General features: G+C 39.4%; 1 protein-coding gene across 4 annotated transcripts in view; it reads right to left on the bottom strand.

Annotated features, from left to right (window-relative positions):
- LOC102072960 (nesprin-2) overlaps window positions 1-23,234 on the bottom strand; it is a 181,891-nt gene that overhangs the window by 123,111 nt on the left and 35,546 nt on the right. For all 4 annotated transcript variants that reach the window (XM_074542222.1, XM_026796308.2, XM_026796309.2 and 1 more), the window contains exons 7-30: window positions 22,860-23,041; window positions 21,066-21,262; window positions 20,524-20,624; window positions 19,732-19,833; window positions 18,874-19,011; window positions 17,892-18,056; window positions 15,899-16,011; window positions 15,052-15,208; window positions 13,367-13,457; window positions 12,975-13,162; window positions 12,646-12,810; window positions 11,230-11,403; window positions 8,897-9,055; window positions 8,472-8,645; window positions 7,423-7,548; window positions 7,111-7,266; window positions 6,244-6,455; window positions 5,923-5,998; window positions 5,200-5,318; window positions 4,481-4,604; window positions 3,466-3,626; window positions 2,870-3,020; window positions 1,096-1,694; window positions 291-470 (exon numbers count right to left, since the gene is read on the bottom strand). In XM_074542222.1, coding sequence (XP_074398323.1) covers window positions 291-470; window positions 1,096-1,694; window positions 2,870-3,020; window positions 3,466-3,626; window positions 4,481-4,604; window positions 5,200-5,318; window positions 5,923-5,998; window positions 6,244-6,455; window positions 7,111-7,266; window positions 7,423-7,548; window positions 8,472-8,645; window positions 8,897-9,055; window positions 11,230-11,403; window positions 12,646-12,810; window positions 12,975-13,162; window positions 13,367-13,457; window positions 15,052-15,208; window positions 15,899-16,011; window positions 17,892-18,056; window positions 18,874-19,011; window positions 19,732-19,833; window positions 20,524-20,624; window positions 21,066-21,262; window positions 22,860-23,041 — 4,010 coding nt within the window. The remainder of the gene's footprint in view (window positions 1-290; window positions 471-1,095; window positions 1,695-2,869; window positions 3,021-3,465; window positions 3,627-4,480; window positions 4,605-5,199; window positions 5,319-5,922; window positions 5,999-6,243; window positions 6,456-7,110; window positions 7,267-7,422; window positions 7,549-8,471; window positions 8,646-8,896; window positions 9,056-11,229; window positions 11,404-12,645; window positions 12,811-12,974; window positions 13,163-13,366; window positions 13,458-15,051; window positions 15,209-15,898; window positions 16,012-17,891; window positions 18,057-18,873; window positions 19,012-19,731; window positions 19,834-20,523; window positions 20,625-21,065; window positions 21,263-22,859; window positions 23,042-23,234) is intronic.

Below are 23,234 nucleotides of genomic sequence, written 5' to 3'. Positions count from 1 at the left end.
GCAAATACAGAAGACACAGCATTCCCTACAGCAGCCAGGTTTTCTCCTGGATGCCAATTAAGTCCAACACATCACTGCATACCTGCTAAATGATGGGACTGTGATGCTTTTAAAATATGCAAAATTAATTAGCTTTGGCTGCAAACTTCCACGTGCAATTCTTGGCTTAATGATAGTTTATGTCTCCACTGTACCTTTAAGGTCTAGTCTAGGGCTTTTTTTCTGTTTGATTTCACAAGCAAACTTCTTACTTGAACAATATTACTTTAAAATGCAATTTTCCTCCTTACCATTCAGCAAGCAAGAGCTTTGTATCCTCCCATAACCTCTCTGTAACTCTGCACTGCTCATTTGCTTCCTCTGCTTTCTCCTCATTGATCTGTGGGAGCTTATTAGCAATTTCTTGCAGAGATTTCATTTCAGCAGCAGCACGATCCAATTCCTTTTCCAATTCTGCTAATGATTTTATCCTTTATTAGAAAAAAAAATAAATAAATACAGCCTTATATTAAAGTAAGCCTTTGATTTGGTTCACAATGTAATTATTAAGTGCCCTAGAAATTCATCCTGAGCTCCACATACTGTATTAAATGACATCATAAAAAGTCTAATTTGGTCTTCAATTCATGTAATCTGACACAGGTCCTCAGATGAGTTATGCTGACCTCAACACTGTGAGAAAATAATCCAAAATCTGAAGGCCGGCTGGGTCTGTATGAACACAGTGAAATTAATTTGTATTAAAAGGCAAGTGCAGTCTGTCCATCTTACACTGCAGAGTTTCAGATCAGAGGCATCACTGCCTAGCAAGGGAACCCATCTCCCTGTCTGACAGTTTTCTTACTGAAAACTAAAATCACAATAACCCATCTCCTATTTTTTCTTCCTCAATACTGCTTCAAATAGATAGATAGATAGGAGTTTGAAAGAAAAAAAATGGAGAAGGCTTCCTTTTTTAGGTTGTGATGGAGCAAATAAAACAAACTCACAGCTACTGTCTACAGATACTTCAAATTTCAGTGTTCTCCTGCAGAGAGGACCCAGGCTGACTCCACTGAAATTATGAAATTAGAAGAGCTTTAAAAAATAATTTACCTTTTCTGAATAGCTGGAATTGTTGGATCCTTCAAGCCTATTTTATTGATTCTGTCCCGTAGATCCTGAATGGTTTTAAGGAGTTCACTGTTTTTTCTGAAAAAAGTCTTGTGTAAGTCTTTTTCTTCTGTAGGCACCTGCTCTCTTGAGGGATCATAAATGGCATTTAGCTTTTTAGATAAAGCCTGAACAAGTTTTTCACACCAAGTGTGTCTCCCATGATCAGCATCTTCAAGACAGATATTAACACTCTTCAGGCGCTCATCCAGGCTTTTGGCCTCTTCTGCCAGATGAGAAACTTCCTGTGCAGCCTCCCTCAAAGCTTTTCCCTGCATTTCAGGCTGATCTGGGGGATCTGGGAGAGATGTGATGGAAGATTGGATCCTCTTCAGGGAGGCCATAAAAGTTTCCAGATCTTTAAGGACAGCCTCACGGATCTGCATTTTATGGCGCATTTCTTCAAGCTGCTTCTGACAGTTAATTATAACTTTTCTTGCAGCTTGCAGGTCTAATGGATTAACTTCATCCCCTGCTGAACTGTCCAGGTGTTCCAATTGTTTGCACTCTTCAATCTGTTCTAATATGCATCTCTGCAGCATCTGGAATTTAGAGAATGACCAAAAATGTTAGCTAGTGAAGAAAAACATATATCCTGCATTCAAGCTGAACCTGTGTCTGAAAAACAAATTATAATAGCAGTAAAAAAGTATGCTAAACAGGGTAGGTAAGATAGAAAACCTACTCTGGATGTCAGTGGAGGGAAGGAAAAAAAACCCAACAAAATAATCAAATAAAATGGTATTCCACACACAGAAAATTTGATCAGCACTACAGAAAGCTCAAGACTGCTTCCTGCAATGAGACAAGAAGGAGAGAAAGATGATGATAGTCCTGGGACTGAAAGCAGCAGGCTCCCACAGCAGGACATCAGCCAGAGCACAGGCAGCCACAGAGACATTTATTACTCTGCCATCTTTCAGTTCCTTATTCTATACTTTTGGAGCAGACTTCCATGCATTTAAAAATCTCCTGGTGCAGCCTGCAGGCTCTCTGGCTGCAGCCCTCAAAGAACAGCAGGTCAGGGCTGTGAAAGTCCAGATGTGCAGAGAGCTGGGCAAAAATTCTGAGCCCTTGCAGCCAAAACTGGTCAGACAGAGCACACATGCTGTCTGCCCTACAGCTTGAGAGACCTAAACCCTACTGCACTGGAGAGCCAAGGACAGACAAGTGCAAACTTTCAGTTCTGTGTAGCTGTCAGTGTGCTCAGCCAGAGGGCAAGCCAAGAATGAAACAGAATTCACTCTGCCCAGTGGACCAGGGCCTGGGCATCAGATATTGATAGCAGGTGAACAATTACTGCAGCCACACTGAGCTTCCAAAGCCATCCTGAGCTGTGCTCAGGTACTGCAGCAGATGTGACACAAGGTAGCTGGGCTGAGCTCGTAAATTAACAGTTCATTAAGTGCATGACTCTACAAAATTGTATAAGGCCAAGTGGGAACACCACAAATCTGCACCAAAAAAAGATCCTAAGCTACAAGGAAATGTTCACAACAATGGCTTTCACAGCAGAACCTACTGAGGGTCCCTGGCTTGTTCTACAGGACCAACAATGTTTAAAACACGGGGACTAAAATGCCATTACAGATTTTAGAAGGTTTAGGAACTCTTGTCAGCAGCCCTAACCTCCTGAGTGAAAATCCCATGACGTTCTCTGCTTCCTAGATATTAATACCTATCCTTGCTAGGGTGTGGTCTCTGCATCTTCCCTTACCTTCAGTTCACTCTCAGGAAGGTTGCAGGCCATCAGACTAAACTGGTGGATGTACTTTTTCTTCAGCCATTGATCTACTAATTGACAGACAGAGATGGATTGATTTTCTGTTTCCAAAATAATTTCCATAGCAGCCCTTAAAGAACTTGCTCTGCAAGAAAGGTAACAAAACATGAACTGGGAAAGCAAGCAAGAAAAGACACTCAATATTTTTAAGCACAAAAAGCCACAAAAATAATGTAACTGTCTAACAGATCTAATCCTCCCCCTTCCAAGGTTAGATGAGTTTTTCTCTGATTAATGAGAAAAGCAATGCGAATCATTGTGAATTTAACCAAAAGATGAAAGGAAATAACAGCAATAAATGGGAATATTGCACAGTTATGTCACAAAGATCTGTCTCTGATCTTCTTGGGGAGACTCACACTATCTTCCATGTGTATATGAATAAAGAAAAATTAAGAACAGCCTAATTTTTTGCAATGAAGAAAAGGTTAAAAATGTGCAGCTATTTTCTCCAACACAAATTATTCTCTTCACAACATACACAATTAGTTACAATTCCTTAGCTAACACCATAAAGTGTTATTTTATACCTGATACTTATCATATCCTGAAGTTCTTTCCACTCGCTTTGTAGCTTGTTCCTTGCCTCAGAGAGAGCAGCCTGCTGCACTTCAGACACAAGATTTTCTAAGGTAGATGAGATCTTTTCCAATTCTTTCCAACCAGACGTGAATTCCATGTCTATCATTTCCTAGAAGACAAGCAGTTCTAATGCATTAATATGATCCTGTATTTCTCAGTGGACATTTCATAAAACTAGTCACAAGAGTTTCTACAAAAACAGTGAAAGCATCATTTGAAAGTAAGAGTATCTACTGCCTTTTTTCTCCTTCAAGACCCAGCTTTTAGCTGCATGCAAATTTCCAGTAACATTTTGCAGTGAGAATTTCTATGTCAGTTATATGCCTTGGCTACATTTTATAAAAGAGTCAATAAATCATGGGCCAGGCATTCTTACTACAAGAATGAAAATATCTCCACCTAGCTATGTTCAGAAGAAAAACAAATGTAGAACTGAACCAAGTTCTGAGATTCTTGATGAGGCTTTGTAGTTCTTTCAAGAAAGGAAATAAAAAATTGCAGTAATAAACTTGTCAACATCAACTCTGTGCCTTTTGCTGTCGCCTCAAGGACCTCACAAACCTAACCAAGTTTTATATGTCCTGGAATAGCTCCATTTTGCACAAACACCATTTGGTGGTTCAACTCTGATGACTCCTGCAGCCCTGGCCATCTCTGCTGACAAACAAAAAGCTCCTTTCTGCAGTTTTTTTCCCATTACACCTATTTCAGCCTGCAGACAACAAACCCAAAGCCACCAATTTCTTCTTTTCTTTCAGCAACACCTGCAAAACTCCAGTGCTAGGCAGCAATGCAGTTCTGTTGAATCCTAAATCCTTGATTTCCGTTCTTCTAACACATATGGTTGTAAGGATGCTGCTTTTCCCTTGGCAATACATAATATATGTAACAGAGAAGTGACTGCTCTACATGAGAAAATAACAATTTAGGCACCAGGTATATTTTTAAAAGATGAATACTTGCCTCCAGTTCAAACAGCTTAAACTTAAGGGATGAAGTGTCTTTTATTTCATCAGTAAAGTCAGATGTTACTTTATCTCTGCTGTGACGTAGAAGTTCCTCCAGGTTACTTCTCTGTGTATTAAAGCTAAGGAAAGATGCAAACACTTTCAGAGAGAATATTACTTTTAATTAAATGGAACATCTCAGGGTACGGGACTCACTGATCAACAGAGTGCCATCAAAAAATAAGCACAGTCTATTGCAAGTACATATTTTATTTAAGTCCAAAATGAATGAATAATGCATAATTGAGCAACATATTAAACAGATTGCTCATATGGCTAATCTTCAAATCTAAATGCCAGCCTGCATTCTCTAAATTCAGTTTTACCAAAGTAAAAGTGTCAGTTCTCTAAAAAACCTGACACATTTCTTTATTTTACAATATTTGAAGTTATTAGTAAGGCAGATGCAGACTTTCCTAGCCCAAGAAAATGAGTAAAACATTCATAGCTAAAAATATTCTTGCTACAAAATCCTAATGCTCGAAGCATTTAGTTACTGCAGTGCTTCCCTATAAATTACAGATCAATATTCAGTAAACTGTAGCAGAAAAAAGAACAGGGTTCTGCATAGCAAAAATGCACCTTATGTTTAGTACATTCAATGAATTTGTGAGCTAATTTGTCTAGCACAGCATCATACTTTAACAACAATGCATTTTCTCCTTTAAAAATTACCTCTCTAAAAAAGCTGGTATGGCCAATTCACCATCTTCCTCAAACTCATCTGCACAGCTCTCTCCATTGTGGTGCTTCACATCTGGCTCCAAAACTGCATCTGCAGCAGGTCTTGAGGTCTGAGTAAAAATAAAAAGGGTGACAGTGACCTCCACAATACCCTGTGCAATACACAGCAAAGCCTAACAATCATCTGTGAGCTCCTGAAGGAAGGGATGGTTTGATGTGTCCCAGAGGAGATGAGAGAAGCCATTCATGAATTCAAGATGTGTTTGAACCCAATCACGAGCCCAAAGAACAAATTTTGGAATATTTGCATCCAGCTCATTCATTCTTTTCACAGATACAGACAAATGCCTCCAACTCTTCACTAGGACTCTCTCTGTCCTCTGAAAATTGTTCTATTACTGGGACACTACGGGGGATTTTCACTTGAACACAGCTTCCCACATAACCTTTACACCTGAAAATGACTTTTTTGCAAAATATAATTCCAGTCTGGAGGCTCACATCTTCTCAGGATGCCCAGCACTGCTGCTTGCATGTTAATTTTTATTATTTACTTAATCTACATTCACAAGCACAGTGGGGTCTGGATTCCTAACCAGAGGCCCAAGGTCTTATCACAATAAAAACAGTAAGAGAAATAAACACTTTTTCCTCCTGGCAATGACCTCCCTTTGACAGAGCCCTGTTTTCCATCAGTAAGTCTGGACTTCTTACCTCCTGCACCATAAGGCTGTCAATTTCTTGAGAAGAACCAGACTCTTCTCCATTCTCAGAAGCCAAAATGGAGTTCCTACAAGAACAAAATATTAAATGCAAAGGGAAAAAAAATATCCTAGCTCAAGGTTTAAAACAGTGCAGCTGTGTTGAAGGATAATCAAACATAGTACTTGCCAGTTTATGAAACTTAATACTTTAAGTGTTTGAATGCACAGCTGGCCACAGCAATGTACTACCAAAACACATTAGAGTATCCCAAAATTTATGTGTAAAAATGATTTCTATAAAGCTACAACACCCCATGGCTCAGCCACCCACCCTTTCTGAGGGGGCTGTCCTTTTCCAACACGAGCCAGCAGTGCTGTGTAAATGTCTGCCACCATTTGCTGAACCTTTTCTAGCCTTTTCTCACAGTCTGCAGTGAGTGTCTGCATCCCTGGGACAGCTTCTTCTGAGAGTCTTGCCAATGTTTTAAGGTCTTCCAAAGACTTGTTAAGTTCCTTCATGCTGCCTTCGTGTGAAAAAAAGGCCTAAACAAAGAAAAATCAATATAATAACCCCATGCTAAAACACCAGGATTATTCTCATATATTATTCTCATATATTTTTTTATACTTCCATTATCTTGGTTGAGTGCTCTTAAATGTCTAAGTTGTCAAACCAACACACACTTATCTTTTCTTGGTTCTTTCTAAAATAGAGCCAGAAAGTAAATTAGGATTTCTGGCAACATGTTCCCAACTATATTCACATGACTACACTGACTCTTGCTTGATTTAGAAATTCATTATGTTCTACAATTTTTAATTTTGGTCCCAAGTTTTCTTCACCCTGACATCAGATAGAAGTGTCCTACTGACTACAGAAAAAGTAGAATATTTTTAAAATATTCCTTATCAATTATTATACTTCCTTGAGTGAATTCAAGATACACTAAAAGTGTGGGAGAAAAAATGGAAAAAGGATACCACCTACTCAACAAAGGGTTAATTCTAAAAGTTTGCAAGAACACTAACATAGTTGCAGTGAAAAAAGGTAAAGAAATCATTTTGGTGGCCTCTCTGCTCGGTGTTTACATAACACAGAGCACAAGGGCCCTGCTCCACAGATAATGAACCCAAAAAAGGAGGAAGAAGGACAGCAAAGCATTCACAAATTGAGACAGAAAAGGAATGTGTCAGGTACCTCATGCTCCTTGATGAGCCCTTTGGTTTTATCCATACTTAGGAGTTTCTTCTCTTTGCCTAACTGCTTATTAATTTTTTTTAAAGTTGCATTAAATTTCTTTTTTTCCCTTTCTATGATGAGCTGGACATAGGATACAATTTCCTGACGAACTGCCTGCAAAATACAAAGCATTGTTCCCGTGGGATGGTGAGACAATGTTACACAGCAAATAAAAACACCAGAACACACTGTGACAAGAAAAAAGTGGCTTTCAAAGATGCCAGGCCTAATGAGACCAGACAGTGGATTCTCATTCCTGCATTATCTCACCTCCCATCTCCTACGAACATCGTCTTCCACCAACAGCTTCTCATGGTCAGATGAAATATTTTTCAGCAGTTCAGCTGCTTTCAAAAATTTGTCAAGAACTTTATTGTCCAAAGCATTAAAAGCTTCCTAAAAAAAAAAAAAAAACAAAAACCAAAACAAAACTCAGACATCATAATGAAAACCAAACAGAAGTGAACATAGCTTATTTAACCAACAAAATGACAATGTATACATCACACATATGGGGTGTGTGGTTCTGCTGTGGGTGGGTACAAGGGCATTCTCCAGCCCTGTTTATCTGCAAAAGCTTGCAGAATCAGTAGATATTTTATGGAGAAAAGCAGGTGCTGTTCTTGTGCTTTCAGGGGAAAATTTGGTACCAAAGACAAAAGATGAAGGTTGCTGAACTCTGCCTGTTCCCTAGGGAATACCTGAGGCTGTGTCCCATGGGTGTGGGCAGTAAAAGGGTGAAAAGTCTCCATCAGCACCATGGCACCTCCAGGATGGCCTGCAATGAGCTCTGTGCCCCTCCTGCCACTTTGGTCACCCAGCCTCTCTGCCACACCAGGCAACAGATTTTGGGCACTTCCATCTCCTTTAAGAGATCCAAAATGTGGATCTCTTAAAACCCCTTTAAGAGATCCACATTTTGAGACAGGATATTTGATTTACCAACTACCCTCTGGGGAAAAGAGGAGATTTAGTATTTATAATAACCTGCCCAAGAATTCAGGCATGTCATTCTTGATGGGAAGCTTAATTATTGATCAGGTCAAAAAAAAAAAAAAAAAGGAAAGAGCTGTAGTTCTGAAAATTATGAGTTCTGACGGAGTAATTTAGGAGAGGGCACTGAATAAACTGCCAAACAGATTTATGTTTCTTCATTCAAGTTGTCTGCCAAGTTAATAAAGTGCTAAATCAGAAAACTCAACAAAGCATTAATAGCTACCAAAAAACAAAAAGGTCAGTACTTTTCTTACTTTGGACTTTTAGAGATCACATAGCCCTCAGAACTACTCAGATGCAGCTGGTTCAGAACACAAACCCACCTCATATCTTGAAATACATTCTTCAGGACTTAATTTTTGACTGACAAGTTGCACAGCCTTTGAAATGGAGGCCTCAAGTTCTTTCTGTGATTCTTCAAAATTGAGCAAAGCTTCCTTCTCTGAGGGCTTCTTCTCAGATTTGGACAAGATGTTGTTCAGGTCACCCATGACAGCCTTGGAAGAAAGAGACTTTTCAGAATACACCTGAGTGTCAGTAATTACACAGAGTTATTGCTTCATAACATCACTCAAGTTTTTCAAGTTGAGATACTAATCCTGGAAATGTTCCAGATTTTGCCCTGACAAGAGTCTGGGAGACTGATTCCAACAGTACAGAACCTTTTCTATTTCACATGACTGACAAAGCGTTTTCCATACTCTGCAATGGTAAAATTAGAGATATCTGTGTGTTTATAAACAAGTACCTCTACTTTGTCTCTGGCTTCTTTAATTCGTGCCTCCAGCCCAGTGGTGTGAGAATGCTGCTGCAACACCTGACTTGAAACATTCTGCCTCAGGGATTGCAGTATCTCTTCTGCTGCCACAACTTGGTCTTGGCACGAGGATCCTCTAGCAGCCAAACTCTGGTTTGAACAAAAAGCATTAGAAGCCTTTACAAGTGTTTATTTGTCTTTTTGTTTAAACAAACAGAGTGAAAAAGCCAGCCTTGATCATGGATGGTTGATACTTGGTAAGGGTAAGCGTCACATTCCAGCGATGGTCAGTGTACTGCACTGTAAAATCTCTGTGTGGAGAGAAAGAAATTTGCTGCCATCCACAGGGGATTCTGTTTGCTGAAGCAATTTCTTTCTGTTAGTGCAACATCTCCTGTGTCTTTGCCACAGAGCCAATCAGATGTGTTTTTAAAATGTGCTCTCTCATCCAAGCAGCTTCCCAAATGAAACCACACATTTGGATAAGCAGCATCTGATCATGAAGTCATCCAAAGTGAGCACACAGCAAGGCTCAGATTTCCTTGGAGTATTCAGCACTGCAAGGCAGGAAAGCAGCTGGGTGCCCTGCATGCAGGAGTAGTGTGCCATGCTTGAATATTTATCATGAAAAGTCCTTATTAGAGCTGTTTCTACCTATGAATATTCAACACATTTCTCCTGTCTGAAGTTGTCAATTAGCATTCTCCTAATCATAGTCAGAGATTTATTCTGGATCTTGACCTATTGTACTGCAGGTAACGAGTGACCTGATCTCTCCTACCCCCAGACATGGAGGTACAATGCCAGCCACATGTTTGGAGGCTCTATTTCAGGCTGTCCTTTGTTATTTCACTTTTTTTTTTTTTTTACAAACTAGAGTCACACTGCAAAATGAGGCTTATTTTATAAACCTATTCCTGTGACTACAAGAAGATCAACAGATCCTTTTCGTCACTCACACTTCCAAATCTGTCAGGTAAATGTTGCAGTAAAAAGTGAAAGGACTTTTGATTCTTCCTGCAGAAAAGATGAATTTTTATTGCATAGTTCATATTTTCATAGGAATACCAGAAGGCACTGTGTTCAAGCTAACTGGTTAACAATATACTGATACTCAGTTTATTGGCTGGTAAATGGCTAGGGTGCAGGTATTAAACTTCTCTATTTTTGGTTACTTTACATATTTTCTTCAGGGATTCTCATGGGACAGACTCTTTGCTTTTGTAGGTGTGAACAGTTCTCTTACAAGAATAGATTTTTGTGTTAACTGATTCTCATTTTCATGATTTTTTCATATGGGAACTTAGAAGCTAGTTACCAGCTTAGCTGGATAGTAGGGCTTAAACTATTTTTTTACAAGACTTTTCTTTTGTAAGGCATTACCTATATGCAACAGCTAAGCTCTGTGCAAGAAGGCACAAATCATGAGAAAACTAACACTGATTCTGGTGCACAGTTACCGTATACAGATTAAATGAAATAAAGAGTATTTCTGCTTATTTACAGCAGTTACACAAAGGAGTTGATGGTCACCTTGACTCCATCAGTTTATACAGGCCCTGTTGCAGAAGTAGTAAAGACAACATAAGACAGAGCCTCAACTTCTTCACTGCAAATCTTGGCATCTTTATTCTATCTCACCTTTACTGGCAGGTGAAGAAAATAAATCAGACTTTGTATTGAAGCTGCTGAGTTATATACACAGATTTTCATCTGCCATCTGCTGGGAGCTGGGGGTAATCCCAGGGAAACAATACTGACTAGTGGAATTTATTGTTAGAAGTTATTTGTGCTCTTTGAGGATATTTCTAACAACTAGCTATAAGATGAGATTCCCAAATAACCCCATGTGCTGCTGAAAATACTTCAAGCATCCCAGCTTTTGATGGGTAAGCCTTGAATACAGCCAAGGTGTCCCAAACCTCCTCCCCACATTGGAGAGTAGATGATAACAGCCCTGTGTGACCAGGGGAACGACTCAAATTGGCAACTTGCAGAGCTCTGCTCTGCTCCAAGTGCTCTGCTGGACAGGAGTAATTAATATCACTCAAGAACAAGCTGCTGATCATTGGCACCAACAGCATTTCATTGGCACCTGCTGTTCAGCTGGACACACTGAGGGTGGAGGATTCACTCACAGCTCATCTGGGAGTGATCCTGGGAAATAACAACAAGGCACAAACAGTCTTGACTTTTTACAAATATTACAGCACAAAATCCACATTAAGTTCTGCTTCACTGATGATGCCTCATTTCACCCCAGCCACAAATCTGTCCTGCAAGATGAGAATCTGAGGAACAAGTATATTAAACAGCATTTTCACCTGCAAATGTTCCTCCAGCTCAGGTTTCACAGGCTCCTTGTGACTGATCTTGCTAAGGAGAAGTCCCATCTCTGCTGCCCAACTGTCCACTCCTCCAAGCAGCTCTTCAATTTTCTCCAGGCTCCCTGGAAGCTCTGTGGTCTCTTCAGCAGCATTTGTGCTCTCCTCTCCGAGCTATCAACAAAGAGCAAGGTGAGATGTTCATTCCCATCATCTCCCCACTGCCCTCCTCCAACACAGTCACCACTTGGGTCACTTCCCAGCTTTAGCACTCAACAGGGATCAAAGGAGAAATAAATGCCAAACATATTGATAAATAAACCAAGTGAGGCTCAGTTCCTCAGCCCTGAGGGCAGGTGGGACAGCACAATCTGTCCCCTTGTCCCCTCCCCTACAAGCAGCAACACTACTATGGAGAAAACTCCTGTGCTGCAGCATCTCCCAGCCCACAGCAGGGAATTGTCCAAGAACAGCAGCTGGTGTTGGTCAAATAAAGATCAGGAAATGCACTGACATTAATGGTATTGGCAGTCACAGGCCAGAGCTCCAGCATTTGGTCTTGCATTTTATATTAAAAATAAATATAATATATTTGATAGCCATAATGTCCAAAGCAATGCCACAAAAATAACTCAGGAAGTCCTTAAAACCTTAGACAGGCTTCTTGCACCTCACTTATCTGATTCCTCAATATATTTCCTTGATGCATCTCTTATTAAGGGTTTTTCTAGCAAACTCTGGATTTCCCTCACCCTTTGATTGCTTCCTTTGATTTTATTGCATTCTCACTAAGCTCATCTCCTACAAAAATGTAGCAGTAATTTTTTGCCACCGTTTACTGTCACAGCAATAGCTTTAATAAATGTCAATGAAAGGCTCAACTCAGAAAATTAAGAGTTCTAATATTCCCAGGCAGAGTGAAAATGTCATTCTTGTGAAAGCACTCTAGGGACTGTAATATGTATAACATTAGGCAAGTTGTATAGGGATTTACAGCAGCCTAAAAACCTGTCAAGTGAGCTGGTGAAAAGTTGCATAACCTTAGAAATATCTATGCAGCAATAATTACTTTCTACCAGCTAAGACAGAGTCTGTAAAATTTAACACAGGTAAATTGATTATTTCCACCCCGAGCACTGAATTAAGAGCTTCATTCTGCAATAAGATTTCCTTTTGTAAGTGGTTTTGAGATTTCAGTTTAAAAATTGAACATTTTCCACCCTGCTATAATGAGAATTTTACTGAGCCAGAAAGATTTAGAATGGATGCTGCTGTGTACTCTGTTCCTCAAGCTGTAAAACTGGCAACCCTGAGCTGACTGAAAGATTGATCAATCTCTGATTAGCAAACTGGTAAATCTAGGAAAGATGACTTAGATGGCTGCATGGCAAAGAGAAACAGTAACTTGTAACTCACAAAGTGTGTCCTCTTGATGAACTTTGCCCATCTCCTGTTCAGTTTCTTCAGCTCTTTGGCAATATTTGATCCAACTTGCTCTTTGCTGACTTCAATGAGATGGTTTCCAGCTTCATTTAAGGAACCATGAATCGAATTCCTCCTTGCCAGTACCTCAGCAGGGATCTAGACAGAGGCATTGAAATAATTTTAAGCAGAACCCTGTCAAACATTTATTTCCAAAATGAAAAGCAGAAAAGCAACAACAGCAGCCACTGTGAGATTTAATGTTTTTCTTCCAGAAGGCTTTGAAGTATCTCTGTCAAACAAAGAGAAATCCAACCATGTACCTCTTTTGGATCCTCATTTCTGTTTTCTTCCAGCCATGTCTTTAGTAAATGGATGTTTTCTGTGTAATTACTCCAGGAGGACAGGACTTTCTGTAGAGTGGTGTTTACATTGGAAATATACTCTTTACATGTAGAAATCTTTGACTCCACTGTCTTCAAAAGTTTGCTGATTTCTTGAGGATCTCCAGCTAGGAAGTGGAATAGGGATTATTGTTACACATTTGGGACCAGAGAGCTTAATTATACAGAAACACTGCTTACATGGAACAGTAGACGGAATTAAAACTGGGGGCAGCACTTTACTTCAAAATAGTTACTGTATATAGATTAAATGAAATAAAGAGTATATTCAAAATAGAGATCTTCATACCAACTTATGTGCATAAGCTTACCCAAGTCAGGATGTTTTATGTTTTTCAAGTCTTCACAGATGTGAGTAGCAGTGTCTAGTTGTGTTTCAAGTTTCTTTTCTTCAACGAAACTCTGCTCAAAGTGAAAAGTAATTGATATGGGTACACTGAATGGCACAAAACTGAGTAAGAAATACAGCTTGGGACACTTTTTTTTTTTTTTGCAATATGAACCTACAACCTACAGTTTAAATGTAAACTGAGCAAAGCCCACCCAGCAACTCAGCTGCACCCTTTAGTCTGAAAAAAACTTGTTCTTTTACTCTGCTTGTGCAGAGAGTAAAGTAAATAGAACTATGAGTACCTGAATGCCACTGCCTGAGCCACAGCCCTGCATGAGTCAGGAATGCTTGCTCCAAAAAGTTACAGCCCCAGGGCAATACTGAGAAATGGCATCTAGAACCAGTCAGGCAGAACTCAGTCACATAAGCCAAAATGTGGTGAAAGCAGAAGGTGGGCTTCCCTGCATGTACAGAAACGTTGAGATGCCTCACTTCTGACAGATAAAACAAACTGGGGATGGAGAGGGTGAAAGAGGAAGAAATGGGAGCAGAGGAGGACACTCGTGTGTGCACAGGGAGTGAGGGCTGATCCTCAGCCCCTCTCTGAGCTGATCTCACTTCAGCACTTTCCACTCCTACAAATGTCCTACCCAGCAGGGTACAAAACAACCTCCCTTGTGACTGTGACAAGCCCTAAACCCTAAACAAGCCCTAAACTCCCTGGCAAAGCTCTGCATTCTATCAGCTTGAGCAAGACCATGAGCCACAACTGTAGAAACAACATGATAATAAGTATTTATGAAACCAACTGAACCAACAAACTCAGCACAGATTAACTCTGCATGACCATCTCACCACAGGGTGAGGCTGACACCGCTCAGGAAACTGCTATTTTATACAACCTATTGTTGCCTCCTTCCACAGTGCTGAGGCTGGTGAAATTCCCACTAATTTAACTGTGGATTTGCCAGTCTGAAAATCCTATAAAGTCCACTAAGATAGAATTCACAAGGAATCTCATTAACTTGAGAAGGGAAAAAACTGGAGGCATCAGCATCTTCACCTCTGCCTCTACTCTTGATGCAGTATCCCTTGTCACTATTTGGGGTTGGGCAATCTATATCCCCCTAAAAGCCTACATCAGTTTCATAACTTGAGTCCAGAAACTGAGCTAAGCATAAAGTGTAATAGAACAAGACAATTCATATTCACCACAAAGCATGAGGAGGTAAAGAAGCTGGGAAAAGGAAGAGGCAGCAGTGTGAATAATGGCTGGTTTTGAAAAAAGCAACTACTGAACTGCCCCAGAGAGGGTTCTGTGGATTGGAGCTAGGGAAGGGCTGCTACAAATGGCTCTATAAATAATAGAGAAAGAAAGAAATCTTCACAATAAAGAATCAAAACAGGCAGAGAGAAAATCACAGTCATGGTTTGTGTTACTTCCACAGACTGAAGAAAGAAATCTCATTCATAGCAAAATGGAAGATTTTGGGGGAAAGAAAAGCTTCTAGGGAGGTCTGCCTGCCCTTCTTTGAATAAATCTGAGATTTCACCAGTCCACCATGCTTCTACCAGCTATAATATCTTCAGATGACATAAGACTACAATCAAAGAGAGCGAGGAAAGAATTACCATCAGGCTGTGATACATATATCTGAAACTTACATTCCAATTTTCCAGCAGTGATTCCACAGACTCTTTTGCCCCATATTTCACATCCCAGATATTTAGCTTTAACTTGACCTCATTGGCAATGGCTGAGCACAGTCCATAGTGGTATTCAAGAAAAGTGCTGGGGTTTGTAGAACGAATATTGCTAAATCTGCAAACAGAAAATAGTTCCAAAAGTTTATTCAAAACCATTAGATACAAAAGGCATTAATGTATCAGGATTTTATCCTAAAAAATCAAAATTACATATATGTAAACATTTTTCTTTAAAGACAGGAATTAAGTTCTAAGATAGCAACAGTTCATTCTTTTTTTAAAGCAGCAACAATTGAGCAGTCAATGTTGTCTACTCAATGTATAAAAACCTTAAATGCCCAAAAAAGGGACATCTGCCACCTGTATGTCCAAGCATCTCAGGTTATAGATACAGATTCACTGGTCATTTTTATAAATATCCTCCAACAGATATTTGGAGTAGTACAAGATTACAGTGATTTTTAATGGTGGAAATAAAAGTTTAGAGAATCCTGCCACCAGGGAAATTTTTACATTGAAAACATTCAAGTTTCCTATCCCTAGGGGTTGTTTCATATCCCCACTAGCAAAGGGCATCTGAAAAGGTCCTGTTAATGAGCTCTACTCTGTACACACAATTAAACATTCATTGGACCAATGAGAGATCTCTGCCTCCTCCATTTGAGAGTCAGCCTATGTTTAGGTCAAAAATGCTTTTTTTTTTTGCAAAGCATGGATAAATTATGTGCTTTGTTCAGAATAGCAGAGCCAGTCAATAGCAGAGCTGGAATACAACATGAAGTAGATGGAATTTGAGCATCACAACCTTCTTTTCATTTCCTCTAATTTTTCAGGCAAGACTAGTGGCATATTCTTCTCATCTTCATTCTTAAATGACTGAAGGGTGTCCAAGTGAGAATCAAAACAATCCATCAAGCCCTGGGGAGAACAAGACACAGTAAGCCATTAATTTTGATCTAGAGTATTTCATCTGGGAATCTCCAGCTCACCTGCTGTTAGGGAAGGAGCTATTAAGAACTAGTCAGCACAAGACAATCTCCCAGTGTCTTTACTCATTAAAGTGCAATAAAAGTATTTATCTAATCCCTTTTTAAAGTGCATCTTTTAGTGCAATACTACCTGATTTCTCTTATCATTGTGCATCTACTTAAATCTAAGGACCACAGACCTTACACTACCCTGCTATCAGTTTTTTCTGCATTTTCACTATCATCTTTAGGAGAAACAAAACATCATTCTAACAGCTTCAGGGTATTAAGCTGCGCTTTGCTATCCCTTAGCAAAGGCTGACAGCAAAACCTGTTGAATAAATTTATTATGTCACCTGCTCCATAGTTCATTTGACTGCTCAATAAATCTCTGTCTAACACCAGGCAGACAGGGTATCAAATTAACCATTCAATGGCCAGAGTCCCGTGATTGGGGAATATTTTACAGGCACGTGTCTCAGCACCAAATTCCCTACCTGAAAATAAAACATAACATGTATTGCACAGAAGATAAGCCTATTTCTCAGTGTCATATTAAAAAAAAAATATAAGTTCATTTCTATCTTATAAAATCTGCCACAAAGCATGTTAATGGAAATGGCTAAATCCTGAAACAGCCTTCAACCACAAAAATAGTTCATAGATTTTCAACACTGGATTTTGAAATCTTAACACTGAAGCACAGACAATTATGAGCACTGATGGATGATTTCCTAGATCTTAAAAATTTGCATTATAAGGTACCACCTTGCCAGTATGATCCCTACACACAACATACTAAAAGGGGAGAAAATTTCAGTAGGTGGTCTTCCCATCAAGAAAAGAGGATTTGGCAGAAATTAAGCATTAATGTGTTTCTTCTTCTGAAGAAACTACATTATTTCATCTATATGTTTAATGGGAAAAAATAAATGCCTTAAGAAATGACATCAGTCTCTATCTTACTCTTAAAAATGCTTTAAGTACCTAGGTTGCACAACAAAAATCTTTGAACAAATGGCTAAAGACTGACAAAGCTGTTACCAGTTCAAAAGCCATCTCTCCTGTCAGGAACTGACTAGAAACAGTACAACAGAGTAGTGTTATTAAGCCACTTGCAAGAACCTCCACTGCCCATTCTTTCCAATTCTCTTTAAGGACAATGTCACAAAACCAGTAAATTTGTTTATAAAAAACCCAAGTATGGCATTATGATCACCAGCCAGGTATCAACACATATACTCTTTCAGAACTTCCAAATTCAAAAGGATGTTTAAACTATTATCTATACAAATATTTGAAGATCAGAATAAATAACTTGCATGGTACAAAGGTATCAAAATATCCTTGCCTTGAATAGAACTACAAAGTGATTCAGCAAATATTTAACTTTAAACACACAAGCTTCTTGAACTATTTAACTTTTAAACACACAAACTTCTTGAACTCCCTGGAATGCAACCTTAAGCTCAAGTGCTTTTCTGAATAGGTATGCATTAAGTACAGATTTAAAGATAAAGATGCAATTATCCTGTGATATTACTTAACAAACAAACAAGTTGCAGGAACCACATAAAAAAGAATAGCATAATTTACTCATTGAGGCAGTACTCAAATTTAATCTCCCCCCAGTGAAGTCTGAAACCTGCCTTATAGACCCATGCAGTTATTTAATTAAACTCATAATTCTTCAAAGGTATGTTCAGAAGAGCTTTTCATCTTCAGAAGACAAACATATGCACACCACTTCCCAAAATGTCAAACAGCAATTCCATAACAAGTGCTTTGCCAGGTCAAACTGAAGCAGAATTTCCTTTGTGATCAGCATACCTTAAATATTACAATTATTTCTCTGAAGACAGACATTGCTTTGAAAGGGTCCTGTAAATCAGGCAAATCTTCTGCCTGCTGACGTTCCACCTCCTGGAGCCAAGCCTCAATGCTATCCAGAGGGGAGGGCAACATCTGGTCCAGCTTTGCTTTCCACTCGTTAATCTTTAAAAGGAAAACAAGTGGATTAAATCTCTCACTATTATTTTCTTCCCCATCTCCAAGATGCTGATATAAGCTGCATAAGCTGGTGCTCAAGATATCCCAGGAACCCACTCCCTCATGCCTGTCAAAAAAAAAAAAGGGTTTCCAATGAAGTCAGCTAAAATCAGCCCTGTTTACCTCAAACCCAGGTTTGCCCCCAGCCCGTAACCTCTGCAACACCACAGAGAATTTGGCATTCCTGTCCTTTGCTGGTGACCATTCCAAGGCCCAGAAACAGGAAAATTTATAGTGAACTAGCCGCAAAAATAGGGGGGGAAAGAGAGATGAACAGCTGGGGCTGACAGGGGAACATCTCTTCCAAAACCAGCAATTCCCAGCATGGCCCTACACATCCCAATCTGAGCCAACACACCAACCTCACTGCAAAGCACTGACCAACCAGGCCCCACTAGATCAGTGTCTGTGCTCTGAGCCAACTGTGTCCCAAAAAAACCTTTTAAGCATAAATAGGCCAAAAACTTTGATCAGAAGAGTGCTTCAAGATAACCAGATGCATTTCCAGGGATGTTTCAGTCTTGAGGCTCAGGAGGCAGAAGGGTAACACACAAAAAGCCACCTTCTGCCTCCTCTTGGGCGCTGAATGCCACTCAGACTGTCTGGACTTCAGGTTCAGGGTCAAACCTCTTTTATAATCCCAAAAAAAAGCATCATTCCCCCATTTTTCCCAGTGTGAGTTCCTGAGGTAGACTTAGGCTTCTTCATCCATCCCACACGCTCATGCTGGTAATGGGGTGAGTGAGAGAGAAATGCCTCTGACCTGAGAGATCACTTTATCCCACTGTTCCCTCATCTGCTGCTGGCCTTCACTCAGCTCAGCTTCACCCCTTTTTGATGACAACACAGGCAGAAAGGGGATTTTCTCTTGGTTAAATGTTTCCATAAATGACATCATTTCCTAGAGATAAAATAAAAGAGCAATTCACAGGAGACGTCGGATGGAGGCTCACAGAGCCAAGTCCTGCCTTTGAACACACTGCTAGGAGCTCCATTAACTTCAAAGGGTGTGATGCATGCAAAGGCAAGACAGCAAGAGGCATTCTTGTCTCCAGGCAATATTTGGGTCTGCAATTATAGGTGCCATTCCCTAAGTCTGTATTTAACATAATGTTAGTGCAGTGAGAATACAGTTCTCCCCTCCCAGCAAGAGAAAGGGAAAATTCCTCCTCTCACAGTTCCCCATGGGCCATTTTATTACAAACTCTGGCTACAATATAAGCCAAAGGAAATTTTGCAGCAGCACAACCTAGAGCCAGCAATTCAACTACTCTACAACATTTGCTGGGTAAATCCTACTGTAGTAATTAGCACAGAAATAGCAGAAGTTACTCTGTGAAGGGCCTACGTGCTTGAATCCTGTCCAAGTCTTCAACTACGTCAATTAATTAAGACACTACTTTACTCTTTCCACAACCTTTGCTCAAAAATGAAATAACACATCTCTTTTTCATAACAGAGAGAATTTAGCCTACCTTTCCTTCAATCATATGAGGGATTTAACAATTAATCATCAGATTTCCAAGTTTTCTTTATTTAACAGTTCAGGCAATGAAGATGAAAAATATTAAAAAGATTCACAGAAACAGATTCTTTTCACAGAACATGAAATGCAACTTACTTTGTACTTCTGGTAGTATGCTTCATTCTCTGTTTCCACCAGCAGTTTTGCTAACTTCTCCTCCTGTGCAGCCAACCAGCCCATGGCCTCTCTTACTTTCTCCTGGTAATTAGAGCAGAAAATTTCATTTTTCCATTTTGCAAGCATTGTTTTTAATTTACATTGTGCCATAAAACAACACTCATTGAACATATGATAAAATCCATTCAAAGTTATTGAAAAACAAATAATAACTCCTGGGGACCCTGATGAGTTTTGAGTCAGGCACTATTACATTGCAGGGACAAAGTTTTAAACCTGGCACCCGAATATATGAAGACATCAAAAAAAGACCTGATTGCAGTTCTACTGAAAGGAGATTATCAGCATGTGAAAAACCAATTAAACTCTCATAAGAAAATACAGAGAATACAAAATGTGGGTTCCTGGTCAGTGTTATCTGTCAAAGGCAATTTCTGTCCACTTTACATGTCAGCCACTAAATTTAAAGCTGGTTGTTCTGTGCATCTGCAAATCTGCTTTTCCTCCAATGTTTACACAGACTTCAGAGCACACATGAAGACAACTCTGCAATAGTTAAATGAAAACAAAACAATCTGCACAGCAGTTCCACCTGTAGGACCAACCAACATGGAGGTTTTTCTACCACACAGGAGCATCAGAAGGCTCAAACCAATTCAGTTTGAACTAGCAGAATCAGAGGATCTACTATGTGCTACTGACTCAGATATAAACTGGGCAAAGAAAGCACATTCATTTGAAAATGCCTCAGTGATAACCCACACAACATACCTGCATGTCTTCCTCAGACTCAGGCAAATTCTTGGAGTATTGCAGAAACTGAGCCACGTAAGTCATGATTGATTTTTCATCTGGATTCACAGTGTCAACATCTACGAGAGCCAATTCAGCATTTACATAATTATGCAGCCTTCTAGGCCTGATCACATAATTACACACTATGCTGCAGTTATTAAAACACATTACCATAAACATGTTTATTTTGCAACAGCTCACTTAACATGCCATTGACAGAAATTAATATGAACATTTTTTTCCTTGGGAATATTTTAATAGAACATGATTAAGTAATGGAAAAGTTTCTCCCATGAACAGGAAAGTTTCATATCCTTTCTTCTGCATACTGTTCCTGCAATTGTTGCCAATTCAAAAATCCTACTGTCCTTAAGTACAGATGATGTTATAAAATAAAGACCCTCAGGTTTGAGCATTACAGCAAACATCAATATTCCATTTCAAACTTAAGCACAGTCTTATAGATCACATTAATCTCACTACTACTAACAAAGGTTTTTAAAAAGCTCATCATTTACCTTCAGGCTCCAGAAGCCGTGGGATATTCAGCTCCAGCTCTGCAATTCTGAAAGCCTCTTTCAGGTTTTCTTTATTGCTTCTGGCTTTTGCCTTCTCCAGATCAACCAGACCTGGCCTCAAGGTTTGGATGATGGCTAAAAAAGCCAGTCCACTTCGCCAGCTGGACTTGAAATCAGTGACACTCACAGAGCCGTGCCTGTCCCAGAAATGAGTGGAAACAAAATGTTAGGATATCTGAAGAAACAGGATTTAAGTACCAATTTAGAAATATAATATAAATTCAGTAAAATGGAGTATGAACCAAATCCAAAAGCACCTTGTCACTGAACTTCTGCACAAGGCATACAACAACAAAGCCAGTACTAGCAATCACAACAATTACTTCTTTTTAAACTATGACTATTTCTTTTTGTCTTCTACTGCATTCTGAAGATAAAGCCTTGCTGATTCAAATCCTCTCTGAATATCACCTTTGTGCTCAACATCTATGCCTTCTATGGGGTGGAAAAGCAACAAGAAATGCACTGCAGAAAATGGACACCAAGAACTGGCATTTTAGAAAATCCAAATCTTAAAAGCATTGTTATTAGTGCAGGAAAAAGTATTTCTTTTTCTCTTAATTAGTTTAGTGTCCTTGAATCATCTATTATTAATGTTCACAGCCTGAACAGTGCTGTGAGGTGCCCAGCCATGCAGGCCACAATGAATTCTGGGACAACTTTCCAAAAACAGCCTGTATGTTATGAGTATGTTACAGCATGGAAAAGATGTGGGGTTTCAGGCAATCAGATTCAGTCACAAAACAATGGGCCATGTCTTTAAAGATTTGTTTCTTTACCAAAACCTACAGGATTCACTTGTAACAAAATATTTCAACATAATGCCAGTTCAGAAATGAGACTGCAAACCAGACAGCAATATTGCTGAAAAACAGGCAAAAGGAAGAGGAAGATTACATGGATAAAGAGCTGGTTTTGATGTGCCAATTAATCTTCTGATAAAAGACAGCTAGAAGGCAAACCCCAGTGCCGTTCTACTGGCAGAATGTGTCTGATGTGCTGATGAAAGCCTTTATCTCCCACTAATAACATGGAATATTAGTAGGATTTTATTAGAAAATAAAACAACCTAAAGAGCTGAGGAGAAAGAGCTGACATTACTGTAAAGCACATTTGGAAGATCCTGGAGTGAAGCAGCAGCCCTTGAAGAAAATGTAAATATCTGTATCTGCTCTAGACTGTGTGCTGTGAACACTCCCTCTGAAAGCAGCAGTGCTATCTGTACATCAGACAAAGGCAACATCTTGTTAGAATTAGGGACTAGAACCACCAGGATTAGCATCCTCCTTTGGGATCATGCAGTGTTTTGACAGAAAAGCATGAGTTGTGGGATCATAGAAATCCTACATTTTCCATTAAAAAAATATTTAAAAACCCATGAGACTGTGTGAATCAGTGCCAACCATGAGGATTAAAACAAGTAAAGCATGGAAACATTTCACTAGACTTATCACACAGGAGCCCTTGAAAAGGAAAAGCCAAACAACTCAGATTACATTGTTGTGTTTAATTAGTAAGATGAGCTTCACTTTATTATATTTAAAGGGCTCATGTCAAAACATTTGGGGCCTGACAGATGCTCAAAGTACTGGTAACCAAAACTGAAAGTTAAAGGATTTTCTGCTAAGCTGTCACTAAGTTATCTTAAAAAACAGGGGGAAATATCACCACACTCAGAGGAAAGGAGTAATACAAAGTGTAGCATGTTAATTATAAGTTTTGGTTGGAACTTACAGTGAACACTGTTCTTTTGCCCACAACAAAAGAGCCTTTGTAGCAGACATCTTCCACCGTTCCTTAATTTTAGCACTTTTTTTAGCTGATCTGTTTGCCTTTGGAGAGGAGTCAGCAGCACCTGGACCATCAGGTGAAGGCTGATTGTAGGTACAGGCAAGTGTCCTGGCCAGTTCTTCAATCTGTCAGAGAAGATGGGACACTCAATGAGGCTTCAGTGAGAGATTCCCAAAGAATTAATGGTAGAAGAGCAGAGAATTAGACAGGACTCAACCACAGCTGTAACAGTAGTTTCCCTGCCCCCCAAACTCAAACCAGGCTTTTTAATCTGCACAATCTGAACCATTTCATGCTGAATTCCCATCTTCAGAATAT

The sequence above is a fragment of the Zonotrichia albicollis genome, chromosome 6 (assembly GCF_047830755.1).
Source record: "Zonotrichia albicollis isolate bZonAlb1 chromosome 6, bZonAlb1.hap1, whole genome shotgun sequence".
Taxonomy (NCBI): domain Eukaryota; kingdom Metazoa; phylum Chordata; class Aves; order Passeriformes; family Passerellidae; genus Zonotrichia; species Zonotrichia albicollis.
This window is presented reverse-complemented; position numbering and strand designations above follow the sequence as displayed.